Genomic DNA, 17782 nt, shown 5'->3' with positions numbered 1-17782 from the left:
AGTGCCTAAGGACCATATAAGGTGTGAAGACCCCAGCTCTTCAAGATGATGCTGTATCAGCTATCCATCAACTCTAAGGTAGATACAGAGGCCAAACAAAGGCTGGCTCTAAATTCTTTGGACATTCCAATTTTACTGATCATCTAAGTAGAGATATCTAAAGGCAGGCTCAATAAGGATCTTAGTAGGGTTATTTCTTATAAGCTGAGGGCTGTCTTATAATTCTGACTCTCCATGTTAAACACTCACTGAGAGATAAATCAGAACATTGCTTGAAGTTCACTTTAAATGAATGAAGAAAAAAACAACAAAAAAATGAAGGATCAAAATTCAGGACATCTGTAGCTGGAAGCATAGAAGAACAACATAGCTTTTTCCAAAGAATTAAACATTTCCAAACAGAATGCTTTCAGTAGTCTGAGATCAGGATGAGAGATGTGGTCCTCATAATTCCCATTCCTGGAAAGGATATGCCAGCTCGCCTCCGCAAACAACAGAGGGAATTTTCCTGAAAACAAAAACAAAAACAAAAACAAAAAAAACGGACAAGATTCTTTCACAGGACATAAATTCCAGTGTAGCCGAGGACTAAAGAAAAGTAAAATTTGGGAATTCACATGACTCATTACTAAAGAAGAATTAAAAAAAAATTATCCCCATTATCACTTAAAAAAGTGATTTTGTTAGTTTTAAGAGACAAAATGAAAGAACAAATATCCATTAGGGCAGTGAACATGGAGATGAATGACAGACTCAGACATCAGAGCACCAGTGGAGGAAATGGGAGGAAGAGAATCTCTCAGGGATAGGGCTGATAAGGACCTATTATTAGCACCTCTTGATTGTTCTGTCAGTAGGATCAGACATTTTGCTCAAAGCAACAGCAAACACTCTTGATATAGTTCTAGCTGCAGAGGTGTCAGTCAAAGCCTTATTTTCTACTGTAACTAAAAAGGTAGTGTGGCAATCCTGATTGGATTAAGAATATCTAGATTAGTAAAGCACACTTCTGTGATGGTGTGAGAAGATTCAATTTGAGGGCTCTAATCAAGGGATTCCTTGATTGATTCACATGATGGTATTGTAGGGAGCCGGTAGAAGGTAGGCCTAGGCCTAGATGGAGGAAGGAGGTGACTGATGTGCTCTTGGGGACTAATTCCATCCTGTAGTTCCTCTGCTTCCTGGCTGCCATATTGTTAACTGCTCTGCTCTACTCCATTCTGCTCACCGTGATGGACTGAGACCTCTGAAACAGTGAGCCAAAATGAACCTTTCTTTTTAAACTGTTTATACCAGGAATATGGTCACAGTGATGAAAAGTAATTGGTACAGGTGGCAACCCTTGCAGCTATTGTTTTCTCCCCACTTCACACTGCGCCATGTGTCAGCTCTTTGTGTATGAGTCTATCTTTTCAGTGCTCGTATCTGATAATGCCTGAAATGCTCATACATCCACAGACAACAGTAATCTCTATTCATGGATCACAATGAGTTGAGAAATTATAGAGCAGAAACAACTAGCATGAGACTTTTCAGATTGTGAATGGCTCAGTAAACACTGGATAAGTGAAGAATAAATGAAGTATTCTGCTGGAGACAAGAAGTCAGTAGAAGGAAGGATCCTAGGTGAGCTCTGTTTCCACAATGTTGGGTTATGGCTGCCTAGAATCAGGCCAGAGGTGCCTTGGGAGCTAGTGTAAACCCTTTAAGGGCTGTGATTCCTTCTGGCTCTTGGACATGTCTATGTAAAGTATGGTATTCAATTTATGTTGTTCAACACTGCTATAGAAGCACTCTCTGGAGCTGATGTTAGGCATCACAGCAATGTAAGAATCTAGCAATTCCCACACACTAAGCTTAATTGGTCTCACATATATGTCATTTCTTTCTATCTACTTTTATCTCACCTAAAAAGTAATAAAAATGTTGGTTAAATAAAGGGTGATATGTAGGGTTGTGAATGTACTTAGTGGCTTACTTGGGTAGCAGAGGCCTTGGATTCTGAGTAGCTCAGCCCAGAAAGAAGAGGAGAAGAGTGATTCAGTGGATGGAAAGGTCATGGTGGGAAGTTTTGCTCCAAATCACAGCTCCCCTACAGTGGCTGGAAGGTTCAGAAAACGTTAGTCTCCCATGGACGTCCTACTAACTCTAGGTTCTAGAAATTATTGTGAAATGAAGACTCTGTGGCATTTCTTTCTCTGGAGACAGCTGGTTCAGCCTGATTCTAGTTCTCTGGGGTTTATCTCACATCTTGCCTAAGTCTTCCAAGTGCAGCTTTCTGTCAGAGGGAGGGAGGGGTCTTTCTTACCAGATTGCCTACAAAAGTTTCATTTCTGGTCCCTCTGGTACCATATCTATTTGGCTCATCTTGATGGCACGGGGTGGCTTCATCACCACATTCGGACCTAAGGCTGGCATTTTTGGAATGGGAGATGAAAATGGGGGTAGTGATCAATCTTGGAAGCAGTCGCTAACCATGAAGTGCAGACGATGTGTTGGGAGAGGAACACATTTAGGGGGCAGAAATCATTACTGGTATAGAGTACTGGATTCTTGTTACCTGAGGGATGGAGGGGGGGAAGGAGGACAGAAGAGATAAGAGAGATATTGCAATACTGCTTTATCCTACATTCTAAAGGTCCTCTATGGGCAGTTGTTCATCATAGACACAATGAAATCTCTAAGTTTCTAGCACGTAGCAGGACGTGAATTCTCCACAGTCCTGGTCCCACAATTCCCATTCATCCTTTAAATGCTGATTTGGCTTGAAGAAAAAAAGGCTGCAGTTATTATACAAAATGAAGAACAATCATTGTTAGTAAAGTCAATAAGGAGCAAGTGTCAGTGGGTGGAGACAGTTACAAACGACATAGCTTCCAACCTGAAAAATAACATGGGAAATCATGGCCAGCAAGCTTTGGAGATGGTCTTGGAACCTAGAGGGAAAAAAGGGTCATTACTCGGCAATCACTGTAAAAATCCCTGAGCAAGTGACTTGCTCAGGTGGAGTATAGGAAGTGTCTACTAGAGGCCAGGGGTGCCATGAAGACCCCACTCACCTCATCCCAGCACCTCTACCTCATCCCTTCACCCCTCTTGCGTGCAGCTGCTTTTTTGTTGGCTTGGAGCGAGAACCTCTGATACCACTTAAAATAAGAGATCTTGAGATTGATTCGTTCTATTCCTAAATCTCAGAATATAAAGTAAGCCTCACCTAGCTAAGTAAAGAGTTGGTTAGTTTCTGGAGTATCTGTGTGGTCTTCAGAATTCCTATCCCCCAATTAAGATCAGAGTGCCCTGGGAGGACTTTCACCCAAGCCTACCTCTGCCTGTTGACAACCTAGCCTCAGGGAGCTCCAGCCAGTAGAGGGAGGGACCCATATGTTTCCCCACTGAAAAGGGTAAGAAATAGAAAGCAGGACACGTACAGCCACTATGAGGAAATCCAGCCAGCACCAGGCATTGGTGAAGAACTTGACAAAGCCATAGGCTGTCCATTTGAGTAACATCTCCAGGATGAAGATGTAGGTAAAGACTTTGTCAGCATATTCCAGGATGGTACGAATAGTCTTCCTCTGCTCAATGTAGATGTCCTCGAAGGCCTGAAAGAGAGGCAGCAGCTCTTTATTACAGACAGGAGTATAGGCATGAGCCCTGACTGCCTGGCTAAATACAGACATTTAAACTGTGAAATCAAAGCAGGGAGGAGCTGTGCTCAGCACCCTGCATGTCTCATAGCTGGATAATGAAGACTCAAGACAAGGTGAATAAAAAAACCTAAGCATCATAGACCTAAATCCAAACATACACCATGTCCTGAGTTCTCCACACTCACTAGGCATGAAAGGAGTGGGTAGAGAAACATCACCTGCTCCTATCCTGATTAGCCAAAACATGAAGCATAAGAGGCTTTGGAGTGTTGAAAAAGTTTATGCAAGGAAGGTCTTAGGATGGGGCACATCAGGCAGAATCTAGTGGTAATCTGTGTGCTCATCCTAACAAAAAGGTCTTAGTCTTGAGTGGGGTCATGCTAAAGTCTAAAAAAGATTGGATATGGTTAAGTGTGGGTTCTAATCCCAAAGGCTCAAAATTCAAACCCAAAAACACTTTACTAGGCCATTTTTCTTGGGACAACAGACAATTTGTGCTTTCAGAGATGTAGAGTTTGGGCTCCATCCAGCCTCTTAACCCTGGTCTATTCCATTCCCCAGCCAACCCCTCACCACAGCATTCCCTGGCCCTCACCAGGGCACCACTGCTGAGAAGAATCATGAAGATGATGAAGGTCTCAAACCAATTGTGCTCTACGATGAGGAAGCAGGTTTTCCGTAGGATCCACCAAGACTTGCCTAGCCCCTCCTCAATGTTGACCTGGCAGCACTTGAATCGCTGGACACAACCTGGCAGCAGTAGGAGAGGCAGGTGAGACTGTGGTAACTGGCCTGCCCAGACCTGCCCCTCTCCCAGGCCCCGCCAGGTGCCGCCCCACCTGCTATATAGCAGGGATAGTGGCTGACTTGGTATATCTGAGTCAGGAATGGAGGGTAGCAGGGCTGAGGCTATGCTGCAGAGGCTAAGGACAAGGCCTTCTGGAGCCAGAATGATGCCCTATGAAGAAGCTGGGAGAGGGAGAAGAGGGTGGTCAGGAGGCAGGCACAGCATGACACAAAGAGGCTTTTCTAATGGCAATGTTCGAGCTGGTGCCAGGGAAGATGAACAAGAACAACACAAATTGTACAAAAAAAGGTGTTATATACAGAACTGAGCAGGGGAAATAATACACCCTTCTTCAAATTGGTAAGACAGGGATGCTTTGGAAGATAGCCACAGATGTGTGCCACATGCCCAGTTCTCCCCTTGTCTCATTCACCTTCTGTGAAGCAGGCGTCTGGATCCAAGTATTCCTCAGGCTGCTCCACCGGGACTTCCTCTACCTCTGGCTTGATGTCGATGGTGCTCCCTTCAGAGGAGCTGGTATCATCCAGTTTCTAGATGGGAAGGAAAAGGGAGATCAAACAGCTCTGTAGGGGCACATCTATTCATAAGCCTACCTCTGAGAGGGAGGAAATGGCTGTTTCTTTCCAACAATTCTTACTGCAGCGCATCTAATTTATGATGGACACACTGTAACTCTGGGGTCCTCAAAATTTGTGTCAGGAGTGCGTATAATGTCAAAACCTATTTAGGGATGACAGTGACCCAAATGTGGTCCTAAATTGGCCTCAGGGCTATAGATCAGGTAGGCTTGATGGCGGGGAAGGATGTGACATTTATCCAGGTACTAAGCCAAGGACATCCCAGGAAGCCTGGTAATCAAGGGAAGGCCCAGAGTGATACTGGAGCAGGTAGTTGGTTCTCAGAGTGAATCGACTAAAGCAGGATCACTTCACCCAGCTCACAGATTGGATTTCACGTAGAATCTAGGCTGGGACCTTACATCTTTGCTGCCTTCAGGATCCGACTCGCTGCTAACATCTTCTGTGTTAACGTTCTCAAAATCAGACTCGCCTACAGCAATCGGCACCCGCACAGTCAAGTTGGGATTATTGATGAAGGACATATGGTCCTCATCAATGATGTACTTTTCTACACTGCTGCCAATACCACTGGTTGTGCCATTGCCATTCTTCTGGAAGTCGCCATTTCGGTGGATGTCTGCACCAGTGTGGTTGGCAATACAGTTGGCCTTCTTTTCATACAACTCATCCAGAGGCTTTACTTCATCTGCCTCCCGCTGTTTAAAGTGGGCCTGCATGAAGGCATGCACTTTCACTTTGGTCCAAGCCACACCCTTCTTGATTCGGATGACAGAGATCTGCAGGTTGTTCATTTCTCCATCATCGTCAGTGGCTGCCAGATTGTCTGCACTGAAGGAGCTCAGAAGCAAGGCCAGAAACAGGTTCAGCACCTACATCATCAGCATCAGAGCAGAAGAGCAAGTATAGAATGGTATTAGGAAAAGTTGTCCATTCTACTAGGAGATGCAAATTAGAAGCTGACAGAATTCACATAAACACATTTAGAATTTCTGCTATGAGTGTGGTTTTGGGATTTTCCCTTCCCTCTCATCTAGTATTTTAAATGCTCATGTGGGAATTTTGTTTTGGAGTTTGACTCAGGGTCTTAGATTTGCCAGTCAGTCACTCTACCACTTGAGCCATACCCTAACTCTTTGTGCTGTAGTCATTTTTGAGACAGGGTCTTGAGTTTTTCTTCAAAGCCAGCCTGGATCATAATCCTCTTATTCCTCTGGCATAACTGGGACCACAGGCATGAACTACCATGCCAGGATTGTTGGCTGAGATGGACCTTCATTTCCTTTTAACACAGGCTGTCCTTGAGCATGAAGTTAGGATTGTAGGCACAAATCACTGCTTATGATCTGGTTTTATTTTTAATATAAAGAGTGTAGCATCTCTTTTCTTGGCTTTCAAAGTTATATATTTGATATATATATATATATATATATATGTAGCTCACAATATTATTTGTCTTATAATCACACAAAGACTGTGTTCATTTTGGTAGAGAATTATCCCAAAATAAAAATAATAGTTTGGATATAGATTACTGGCAGGGTCAAAGAGTCCACAGATGTCATGTGTTCCTGAGCAGTAGATGTGTCAAAGAAACCACGTTAGAAAAAAACCTAGGCTCTCTGGGGCCAGGAGTTTGGCCTAGTGGTAGAGTGCTTGCCTAGAACGCACAAAGGCCTGGGCCCCATTCCTTGGTACCAAATACCTAGAAAAAGCTGGAAGTGGGGCTGTGGCGCAAGTGCTGGAGCTCTAGCCTTGAGAAAGCCCAAGGACAGTGCTCAGGCCCTGGGTTCAAGCCCCCGGACTGGCAAAACAAAATAAAAACAACAACAAAAACAAAACACCCGAGGCTCTCAGAGAGCCACATTTCCATACAATGAATCAAGAATGGATTCAGGGGTTAGAGGCATAGGTTGGTGGTACATTAGCACATGCTAGACGTGAGACCCTATCCCACAAAAGGCAAGAAAAAGAAAAGGGTGTCAGCCTGCCACAGTGGCTCACACCTGTAATCCTAGCTACTCAGGAGGCTAAGATCTGAGGATCAGGTTCAAAGCCAGCCCGGCACAAAAGAACCTGAGACTCTTATCTCTAGTTCCCCTCTAAAAAATGGGAAGTGTGGCTGTGGCTCCAGGTAGCCTAAAGCTGAAGAGCTCAGGGACAGCACCCAGGCCCAGAGGCAGGGAGGTAGCCTAGAGCTGAAGAGCTCAGGGACAGCACCCAGCCCAGGCCGAGTTCAAGCCCCATGACCCACAAAAAAACAAAAACGAAAAACAACAAAACATATGGCTTTATTAAAGCCATTTAGTACAAAGAAAACAAAAACCATATGACTGACAAAATAGAGTTGGAGAGGCTTTAAAGGCCTAACCAAGGGCTTTGAATTTTATCTCACTGGCTCTCCTATTGGTTCCTAAATAAAACAGCTGCGAATTTGAGAAAATTATTCCTATTAGCTATACATAAAAGAGATGGGAAGATACAAGGCTGCTGCAGGTGTGAGTTGAGATGGTCTGGATCAGACTGCAACCTCAGCATGCACAGGGATCTTCTAAGGGAGGATACTGCTAAAGTAGGCATTTCTTCCATTTCCTTGGCCTACTGGGGACAGACATTGACTCAGCAGATGTGGTGGAAGGCCTGAGACTCAGCCCACCCTCCCCTTCCTCCTCCTCCTTCTTCTTCCTCTTCTTCTTTTTCTTTCTTTCTTTTTTTTTTTTTTTTTGGTCAGTCATGGGGCTTGAACTCAGGGCCTGGGCACTGTCTAGGCTCTTTTGTTCAAGGCTAGCAATCTACCACTTTGATCCACAGCTCCACTTGGGGTTAAGGGGAGGTAAGACTCTCATGGACTTTCCTGCCCTAGATGGCTTTGAGCTATGATCCTCAGATCTCAGCCTCTTAAGTAACTAGGATTATAGGTATGAACCACCAAGAGTTTTCCTTCCTTTCTTCCCTCTCTCTCTTCCTCCCTCCCTTCCTACCTTCCTCTGTCTCTTTACTGAAAAATAAACTCAAAGTGTTGCCCTTGCTGAGCACTTATTTATTTATTTTTTTTTTTACCACGTTTGAGCCATACTTCTAGCCTTCTTGCCTTTAGTTTGTTTTCCAGATAAGGTCTTAAGCTAACTTTTCCCAGGCCAGCGTCAGATTGTGATCCATCAGTCTTCTGGGTCAAGGGTAGGATGCATAGGGCAAAGAACAAAAACCAGCACTAACCACTAAGTTGCCAATAACCATGACCATCATGAAGACGATGAGGCACATGGCCTGGCCTGCCACCTCCATGCAGTCCCACATGGTCTCAATCCACTCCCCACACAACACTCGAAAGACGATGAGGAAGGAGTGGAAAAAGTCATTCATGTGCCACCGTGGGAGTTCACAGTCCTGGTTGATCTTGCACACACACTCTTTGTAGTTTTTCCCAAAGAGTTGCATCCCCACCACGGCAAAGATGAAGACAATAATGGCCAACACAAGGGTCAGGTTGCCCAGGGCGCCCACAGAATTGCCAATGATCTTGATCAGCATGTTCAGGGTGGGCCAGGATTTGGCCAATTTGAAGACTCGGAGCTAGGGGAAAACAAATGAACAGAGACAAAAACTAAATGATAGCCAATCAACTTCCTCACCATACAGTTAAAATACACAAAATTCCTAAGATCAGCTTATATTTGTTTAGAGCCCTTGGGAAACACTTTTCTTTCTTTCTTTTTTTTTTTTGCAAGTCCTGGCTTGAACTCAGGGCCTGAGTTCTTTTTCAGTGTATGTGGTACCGAGGATCAAATCCAGGTCTTCGTGCATGCTAGGCAAGCACTCTAGCACTAGGCCCAACTCCAGGCCAATGTCTTTTTTTTTTTTTTTTTAGGTTTTAGTAGGGATTTACTTATTTGAAGACTCCTCCTCTCAAAACTTCCTAATAGTGTCTCAGAATAAAAGGGAAGAAACTGTGAGGTACAAATAGGGAAAAACTGATAAATTTCACAGTAAATAAAAAAAAAAATTGGAGTCAGGATCTAGAAAATTTCAACTAGTTCCTTATATTAGAGACCCTGGATCAATCTTGTTAATTTTTATTTTTTATTTTATTGTAAAGGTGATATAGAGAGGGGTTACAATAATCTGCTTTTTATAAACTCATACATGCAGCCAGGTGCCGATGGCTCACATCAGCCTCCTGCTGACGTCCGAGGATTATGTTTGAAGCCAGCCCAGGCAGAAAAGCCCGTGAGACTCTTATCTTCAATAAACTACTCAGAAAAAGCAAGAAGTGGCACTGTGGCTCAAATGGTAGAGTGCTAGCCCTGAGCATAAAGAGTTCAAGCCCCAGGACCAGAAAAAAAAACAAAAAACCCAAACCAAAACACTCATACATGAACATAACTTCTACATCTACTTTGTGTCTCAAGAGATACTGCAAAGAATATGTGGTCTGCAAGAAACGAAAAGAGGACAGTAAAAGCAAGCAAGCTGGGTGCGGTGGCTCACACCTATAATCCTAGCTACTCAGGAGGCTGAGATCTGAGGATCAAGGTTCAAAGCCAGCCCAGGCACAAAAGGACCTGACATTCTTATCTCCAATTAACCTCTAGAAAACAGGAAATGAAGCTTGGCTCAAGGGTAGGGCAGCAGCCTTGAGCTGAAGAGCTCAGAGATAGCACCCAGGCCTAGTTTAAACCCTGTCACCTCCCCCCCCCACACACAAAAAAAGCAAGCATTAAAAAATTCTGGTATCTCCCCTTTGCTTTCTGCATTTCCCTTTTGCTTTTCGATTTAAGAAAAAACAAAAATCAACACGGACATCACTTTGTGGTATGCTCAGAATAACATGGAAGAAAAGAGTACACCTCCCAAATAGAGGTAGTTTCACATATCAAACATTTTATAAAAAGGGCTTATACCGTAATTAGTTCCTATCCATCAAGAATATCTGTTCTGTTATGAATGATTTCAGACAGAATTATAATGCATTAAAACCATAGTGACCTGGTCATTCCAACAATAATAATAAGTTCACTGCCAGGTATCACAAGTTAGCAAATAACTGACATGTAACAGAACAGGAATCCTGACAGATGTGGACCTCTGCTTCAAGTGACTAGTGTGTCTTATATGAGAGTTCAAGATTCACCAGCTTCTGTGCACAGCTGGAACACTCACATTGCTTACCCTGCCTAGCTTCTAATTTATTTGGAATTTAGTGCTAAGGTTTTTGTCTTCTAATCCTTCCTCATGTACTTGAGATAATAAAAGATTTCTCAGAAAGTCCAGTTGAGATTGGGGTGGGCAAGCAGTAGTTTCAGGAATTAGGCAGATGTTATTCTGGACTTGGGCCCAGTGCAATCTCTGTAGTTTCACTCTATTCTAATTCTCTTTCTTTGCTCACTGAATATCCCAGTGAAAAAGTCTGAAGTATGTTGGGCTGTAAGGGTGGTAGAATTTTCCTGATCTGGAAAGGAAAGCAAAACCAGTTCTAATGCTAGGGAAGCAGTGGAAAATTTGTGCTTCGGGTACCTAGGCCTACAGGGACTTATGTGGACATGCTTTATATCCCTGCTTTAAGGATTTCATTAACTCATCTCCCTATTATTTTAGTAATTTCAACATTAATTTAGCCACATACATTAATAAAAATTTTTCTTAGCTAATGATATGGAAAATAGATCCAGCACACAACAATTTAATAGAACTTAACAAATTACTTTATTCTCACTTTCTGGAAGGGGTCATCACAACAGAAGAAATAAGGGAAAGCCATCTTTGGACACAGAGAGGGTCTTCCTATTTCAGGGGGGATGTTTAGAAAAGAAAATAGCTCATAAGCAACCCATGTTTAGCCTCAGAAAGGTTCATGGAAATTGTCCATCTTTTAGATTATGCACTACTTTCTGAGAAATTTCCCCAATATTGATTCTGTTGCTTACTGACCTTTTATTAGCTTTTTTCTTAGTTATGGAGGATTTCATTGTTATGTCTCCATACGTGATTACATTGTATTCCAATCTGTTGCTTATTAATTGTAAAAACAAATTTCTACAGTATGCATTTAGCAGAAAAGTTTTTTAATATTTTAGCAGCTAAGTCAACTAAATGACTAAATGAAGCGGAAGCAGAATGTATCTAAGACTTTTTTTTTACAACATTAAATTAAGCTGTATATCATAGTTGCAAGATAGGAAATGTTAAAAGAAATTGGAGAAATATGGAATACCAATCGGAAAGATCGCAGCACCGAAAGCCCCTCCACGTCTGCTAGACCCAGTTCCATTAAACTGAGGGAGACAATAAATCCGTCAAAAATGTTCCAACCTTCTTGGAAATAATAGTAGGGATCCATGGCTATGAGCTTCAGGAACATTTCTGCTGTGAAAATTCCAGTGAAAACCTGAAGAAGGGAAGGCAGGAGGTAAGGAAAAGAAACAACAGGAAGAAGATGCTTTTTATCCTCTTGGGATATAACACATCCATGAAACGTAGAAGTCAGATGTCCCATGAGCACCTCACATAAGGCAGGAAAATCTCATTATCCTCTTAGATGAAGTCCGCAAGCCCAAAGTCTCTATCATTATTGCTACAGCCACTCAATTCATGCTGTTGTTCAAAGGGTAAACAAGAACAATCTAAGCAATGCTAATAGCACACAGGTTACCTGATCCTTTTAAAGAGTCAGCAGTCATCTGAATGTATATGCTTGATATCTATGCCTTTAAAAAAAATCAGTCTCATAGAAACAATAGATAATGATTATAGATGCTAGGTAGGTGAGGGGTAGAGAGTACAGGAACAGAGGGAATGAGTGAGGGGGTAGAATGATCAGAGGGTGCTCCATTTTTATAGTAGAGTGACTATCATTATCAATAATGTATCCTCCCACTTCCCAGGGCTTTATATGTCTTTAAGGCCTTAGTAAGGTAGCATGCTGGAGGAAAAGGTCAAATCCCAGGTGCAGCTTGTGACAAGCCCAATAGCCTCATTCTAGGTTACCCACATAAGGGCTTGTACTGAATATTACATTTTTAGAGACAACTTTTTATTCATTAGGTTGTAAAACTGCTGTGATCTATTTGGAAGGAAGCCTGATAAAAGTGCTGGAAGCTAAGTAGGGAAGCAGGGCACTTTGCAGGGGAGTCAGTCCTTGACCTTGAGAAGGGAAGAGATTCCACTGTAAATGAAGAGCTTGGTATGGGCTATCAGTACTGAGGAGGGGTGTCCATGCTGAGGGATCCATTAGAAGCAGTATGGTTGCTGGCAGAGTGGGAGCCTAAGCAGGGAAAAAGTCCATATGGGAGGATCTATTAGTGAGGCAGGAAGGGACCCCACAGAGAAAGACTCAATTTGGGTATCAAAACCTGAGTGACCACTCAGAGTAGTAGAGTGAGGAAGATGTGGACTGAATCAGAGGGAAGGAAGTCCTACAGAGTGAGCTCTTAGAGTGGTGATTTAGCATAGGAGTCAGGGGTCAAGCTTTTCCCTCTGCTGGGAAAAGCCTGCTGTACAGTGAGGAGAGCTCCATGCAGGGGGAGGCTCCTGGTGATATTTCCGGAGTCAAGTGGGGGTAGAAGGAAACAAGGATGTGCAGGGCCTGGGATGGGCTGCCAGAGTCTGAGAAGTTTGAGGGGCACCCATGTGAGGCAGTGGTGAGAATGCTGAGGGGAGCATGTAGCATCTATCTGTGTGTAACTTACCAGTTCCTAGTATTGGGTGTCAGAGCCTGAATGGTTGTAATAAGATGCAATGGTGGCTTTCTAATTGAATAAGTGTATCAAAGGTAGTGACAACTGGTTTCTTACTGTGGAGGAGTTACAAACAGAGGAAGAAAGAAAAGGAGAAAACCCTGTGGTGCTGGACTAGAATGGAGGTGACAGCATCCCTTCAAGATTGTTACTATGTACAGCCAGGGAGCTCTCCACTGAAGTTTGTAGCTTCAAGCAGTAAGCACACTCAGACTCCAGATCTTGACATTAAAATACTATTTTCAAGAAAAGAATGAGGTCTTCTTGAGAATTGCTGATGCTCAGCTTAGAACAGGAAAAATGCAAAACTATCCTAGAACATTTTGTGATACCAGAACACAAGGAAGGGATGAGGATATTATCAAAAGACACAGAAACCAGGTTGAATGGTTGATGACCAAATCAGAGACAGTTTAAGCATCAAAATAAATAGCTCAGTACATAAAACTAAAACTTTGAGTCTATAGTGAAATAAATAAAAGTTAAATAGGACATTTAGGTAGTATCTTCCTTAAAGACACTTATTAATTTTAGAAAAAGCAGCTGTCCAGGCTGGGAGTTTGGCCTAGTGGGAGAGTGCTTGCCTAGCATGCACAAAGACCTGGGTCCGATTTCTTAGTACCACATACACAGAAAAAGCTGGAAATGGTGCTGTGGCTCAAGTGGTAGAGTGTTAGCCTTGAGAAAGCCCAAAGACAGTGCTCAGGTCCCGAGTTCAAGATCTAAGAGTGGCAAAAAAAAATAAAAATAAAAAGTAGCTCTCTCAACATGAGAATAAATGAGTAGCATTTTTGTTGCTGTTGTTCTGGTCCTTGAGCTTGAACTCAGGGCCTGGTGACTATCCCAGAGCTTCTCTTGCTCAAGGCTAGCTAGCACTCTACTACTTAAGCCACTGCTCTACATTTGTTTTTTTGGCGATTAATTAGAAATGAGAGTTCTGAGGACTTTGCTGCCCAGGCTTACTTTGAACTGTGATCCTCAGATCTCAGCCTCCTGCGGAGCTAGGATTATATGTATGAGCACTGGTACTTGACTAAACTTTTTTTTTTTTTTGAGTTGGTCGTGGGGTTTGAACTCAGGGGCTGAGTGCTGTCCCTGAGCTCTCTTGTTCAAGTGTAATGCTCTTCCACTTTAAGCCACAGCTCCACTTCTGTTTTTTATGTGGTTTATTGGACTTTTCTGTCCGGCCTGGCTTTGAACTACAATTCTGAGATCTCAGACACTTGAGTAGCTAGGATTATAGGCATGAGCCACTAGTGCCCAGCTTACAAATATCATTTTTGAAATTATATTTTTATTATTTTTAAGTAGTTACACAAAGGGGTTGCCATTTAATGTGAATAGCATTTTTTAATATAGAGAAAGTAACTATTCGGGCTGGGGGTTTGGCCTAGTGGTAGAGTGCTTGCTTAGCATGCACAAAGACCTGGGTTTGATTCCTCAGTACCATATAGATAGAAAAAAATGGAACTGGTGCTGTGGCTCAAGGGGTAGAGCTCTAGCCTTGAGAAAGCTCAAGGACAGTGGTCAAGCCCTGAGTTCAAGCCCCAAGACTAGAAAAGCAAGCAAGCAAGCAAGCAAACAGGGAGAAGCCTGACAAATATTACCCTAATCAAGTAATCAAACCTAGACAGGGGACAAATGGAAACTACAAGAACAAGATAGCCCAATTCATGTGAAACTCCAACCAAAGTATTTAAGTCATGTATAATCATGAAGAAGATCACACTGGCCCAAAGTGAGAGAATTTTACAAAATAACTGACATTTAATCTGTAGCATTAAGGTCATGGAAGCTAAGGAATTCTTCCAAGCTGAAAACAATGTTTTCAGAATAAGAACTAAAAATATTTAAATATGCTAATTAATATATTGACAAGATAGAAACTCTGTGTGTGTGTACGGGTGTTTGTGAGAGAGAAACATAGCCAGAGAGTCAGACAGCAACGCTGGGCAGCGATCATGTTGAAATGAAAAGTGAAGACTACTCATGGTATAACTCATAAGGAACAATGAGGCTCAGATGACCTTGCAGGGGTGGGGATGCTGCCCCTGGGCTGTATAAAGTCATGTTGACGGCATCTACTGATAATTTTGTATGGCCTGTAGATGTTGCTATTTATCCAAATAGCCCTCCACAGAAAAATCCATTCCCTACCCCGATAGAGGACTCTTTCCAACCAATTCCTTACTATGGATCAAAATTCAATTACCTTCTGATTTTTGTATTAAAGAATGAAAACATATCATCTCTGAATTGTAACTATTTGACTTCAGGATACACTAACCTTTTTTTTTTTAATTAAATACTTACCTTCTAAATAACATAATCACATACTCGACTTAAGCTAACATTAAAATAAATTTGGCACAGCTTAACCAATGGCAGAAACTGGACGATGGCCCAGAAGTTGGATGTTGGAATTAAAAAAAAACCTTACCATAAATAGTTTCCATATGGATAAGTAAGATCCAACAATGCAGGCAACAGTGCAGAGATTAATACACTAGAATGATTCCCTATCTTGGAATGTTTGTTCTTAAGGTGAAAAGGAAGTGACATTTTTGGAGCAATGCAGGGATCCATGCGAGAAACAGAATGATAAAATAAAACAAAAAACAAAATCCAGAAGTCCTTGGCTCAGAATGCTGAAACCAACCCACTGTCCTTTGTCTCCCATTCTGTCACCACGGTTGGTTTCCTGACAATAGCTCCTAAATGACGTCTTCAAAGTTCTGCAGAAAGGAAACAGCCAAGGGATCACAACAGTAAGCAGAAGCGGCTGGCACTGTGGCATATGTGGAAGCATTTGTCTTCCAATTAACTATTACTTTCTTGCCAACTCAACTCCAGCTCTCCATACAGAGCATGATGTGGTAGAGGCGGAACATATTCAAATCTGAACATCAGGAGAAAGAACTCCATCTTACCAGATTTCCTACAGCCAGGACATGTTCAAACTGCGGTGTCATAGGGTGGTGCTCCATGGCCATGAACAGTGTATTTAGAACAATGCAGATAGTGATGGCTAAGTCCACAAAAGGGTCCATAACGATCAAGTTCACAATCTCTTTCAGTTTTATCCAGTAGGGATGACACTCCCAGATGAGGAAAGTATTGGCAAACTTATACCAGCATGGTGGGCATTTTCTCTGAGATTCTTCTAGCTCTGGAGTAAAGAGAAGGGGACATGCAGTACAGTCCTCTGGTTAGGTTATTATCATTATTACTAGGTGACTAAAGGCAGCTTAAATGCTGACAATTTTGTGTTTCCTTTTATGTTAGAGAAGAATAAGTCACTTCCCTCTCCATAATGGTATAGCTATAAATAAGACTCGATTCACCATATCCCAGACAGAACTTGATGGGTACAGCTTCAACTCTGGAGCCTGACTTTCTGGTTCAACTGGCTTAATACTCAAAAGTGGCACAATCTCAGGTAGCTGAATTTTCTAAGCCTCAATTGCTTTGTCTGTAAAATAAGGCTGTGTGTGTGTGTGTGTGTGTATGTGTGTGTAAGCACGCACGAGTGAGTCTTGAGGTTTAAACAGGCCCTGGATGCTGTCTCTGAGCTATTGTGCTAAAGGCTAGCACTATATCACTTGAGCCACAGCTCTGCTTCAGGATTTTGGGGGTAATTAATTGAAGGTAAGAGTCTAAGGAACTTTCTTGCTTCAACCGGCTTGGAATCACTGATTCTCAGGGCTCTGCCTCCCTAGTCACTAGGATTACAGGTGTGAACCACTGGCACCCAGAAAGGGCACTGATTATTGTAGTTTGAGGACTTTATCATGTAAGTTCAGGTCATCTAGTTATATGATTTTGATTAGGAATCAAGGGAAGTTGGGCCCTGGTGGCTCATGCCAATAATCCTAACTACTCAGTAGGCTGGGGCCGGGGGTTTGGCCTAGTGGTAGAGTGCTTGCCTAGCATGCACGAAGACCCGGGTTTGATTCCTCGGTACCACATACATAGAAAAAAGCCGGAAGTGGTGTTGAGGCTCAAGTGGTAGAGTTCTAGCCTTGAGAAAGTCCAAGGACAGTGCTCAGGCCCTGAGCTCAAGCCCAGGACTGGCAAAAAAAAAAAAAAAAATAGCTAACTGCTCAGTAGGCTGGGATCTGAGCATCTTGGTTCAAAACCAGTCTGGGAAAGGAAGTTTGTGAGACTCTCCAATTAAGCACTAAAATTGGAAGTGAGAAGTGGGGCTGTGGCTCAAGTGGTAGTATGCTAGTTTTGAGCACAAATGTTAGGGACAGTGTCCAGGCCCAGAGTTCAAGCCCCAGGACCAGAACAAAAAACATGATAATTAAGGGAGCTTCTATTTGTAAAGTAGCCAGTAGCACAATGCTTGGTCCACCCTGGAAAAATGGCCCCTCCCCTGTTTTCTCTCCATGCAAAAGCACATGTAGACTCTTCTTTTGTTCTCCCTCCATGCAAGTCTGCATATGGCCTTCCCTACAAATTCATATAACTGCCGGATGAGTGGTAACTGGCACCTGGGGGTCAGAAGGAGGTCCCCCGGCTCTGAGGTCACTTCCGCACCCACTTCAATCACTTCCTTCTTGCCATTCCCTATATAATCTCTCTCTGCCATTAGCTGGAGCTGCTACATTCTACACCCTACTCTAGAGTGTGGATTGGCAATTTGGCTCTCATGTAGCAATCTCCTTTTTTGGCAATCCTTATACCTATCGGAGAAGCTGTCAAAAGCATAGGATGAAGCTGGATATACCTGTAGGTTCTAATACCAGCTCAGATACTTACTAAATTGGGCGGTTGTGCAAACTACTTCCATTTGCTGTGAGAATTAAATGAGCTACAATGGCTATGTAGTGCCTCAGAACACCTCAGAGAGAGTAAGTGCTGTGGAAGTATTTGCTATTATTATCTGTATCAGCAGAAAAGGTACATAGTCAGCTAGCCATCACGTGAAATATATCTACTAGTCTCAAAATGGTACAGGTTATCGGCCCCACTTTCAATGAGTTTGCAGTTCACATCTAGGTTAGCAAT

The 17782-nt window shown here is 42.7% G+C and overlaps 1 protein-coding gene across 4 annotated transcripts in view; it reads right to left on the bottom strand.

Annotated features, from left to right (window-relative positions):
- Nucleotides 1-17782, bottom strand: part of Scn8a (sodium voltage-gated channel alpha subunit 8) — a 116152-nt gene that overhangs the window by 22940 nt on the left and 75430 nt on the right. For all 4 annotated transcript variants that reach the window (XM_090325960.1, XM_090325966.1, XM_090325952.1 and 1 more), the window contains exons 13-19: nt 15700-15938; nt 11248-11421; nt 8253-8609; nt 5438-5908; nt 4871-4988; nt 4246-4400; nt 3429-3602 (exon numbers count right to left, since the gene is read on the bottom strand). In XM_090325960.1, coding sequence (XP_090182086.1) covers nt 3429-3602; nt 4246-4400; nt 4871-4988; nt 5438-5908; nt 8253-8609; nt 11248-11421; nt 15700-15938 — 1688 coding nt within the window. The remainder of the gene's footprint in view (nt 1-3428; nt 3603-4245; nt 4401-4870; nt 4989-5437; nt 5909-8252; nt 8610-11247; nt 11422-15699; nt 15939-17782) is intronic.

The sequence above is a fragment of the Megascapheus bottae genome, chromosome 2, assembly GCF_031878675.1.
Source record: "Megascapheus bottae isolate mThoBot1 chromosome 2, mThoBot2.hap1, whole genome shotgun sequence".
Taxonomy (NCBI): Eukaryota; Metazoa; Chordata; class Mammalia; order Rodentia; family Geomyidae; genus Megascapheus; species Megascapheus bottae.
The sequence above is the reverse complement of the archived record's forward strand: the minus strand, read 5'-3'. Positions and strand labels throughout refer to the sequence as shown.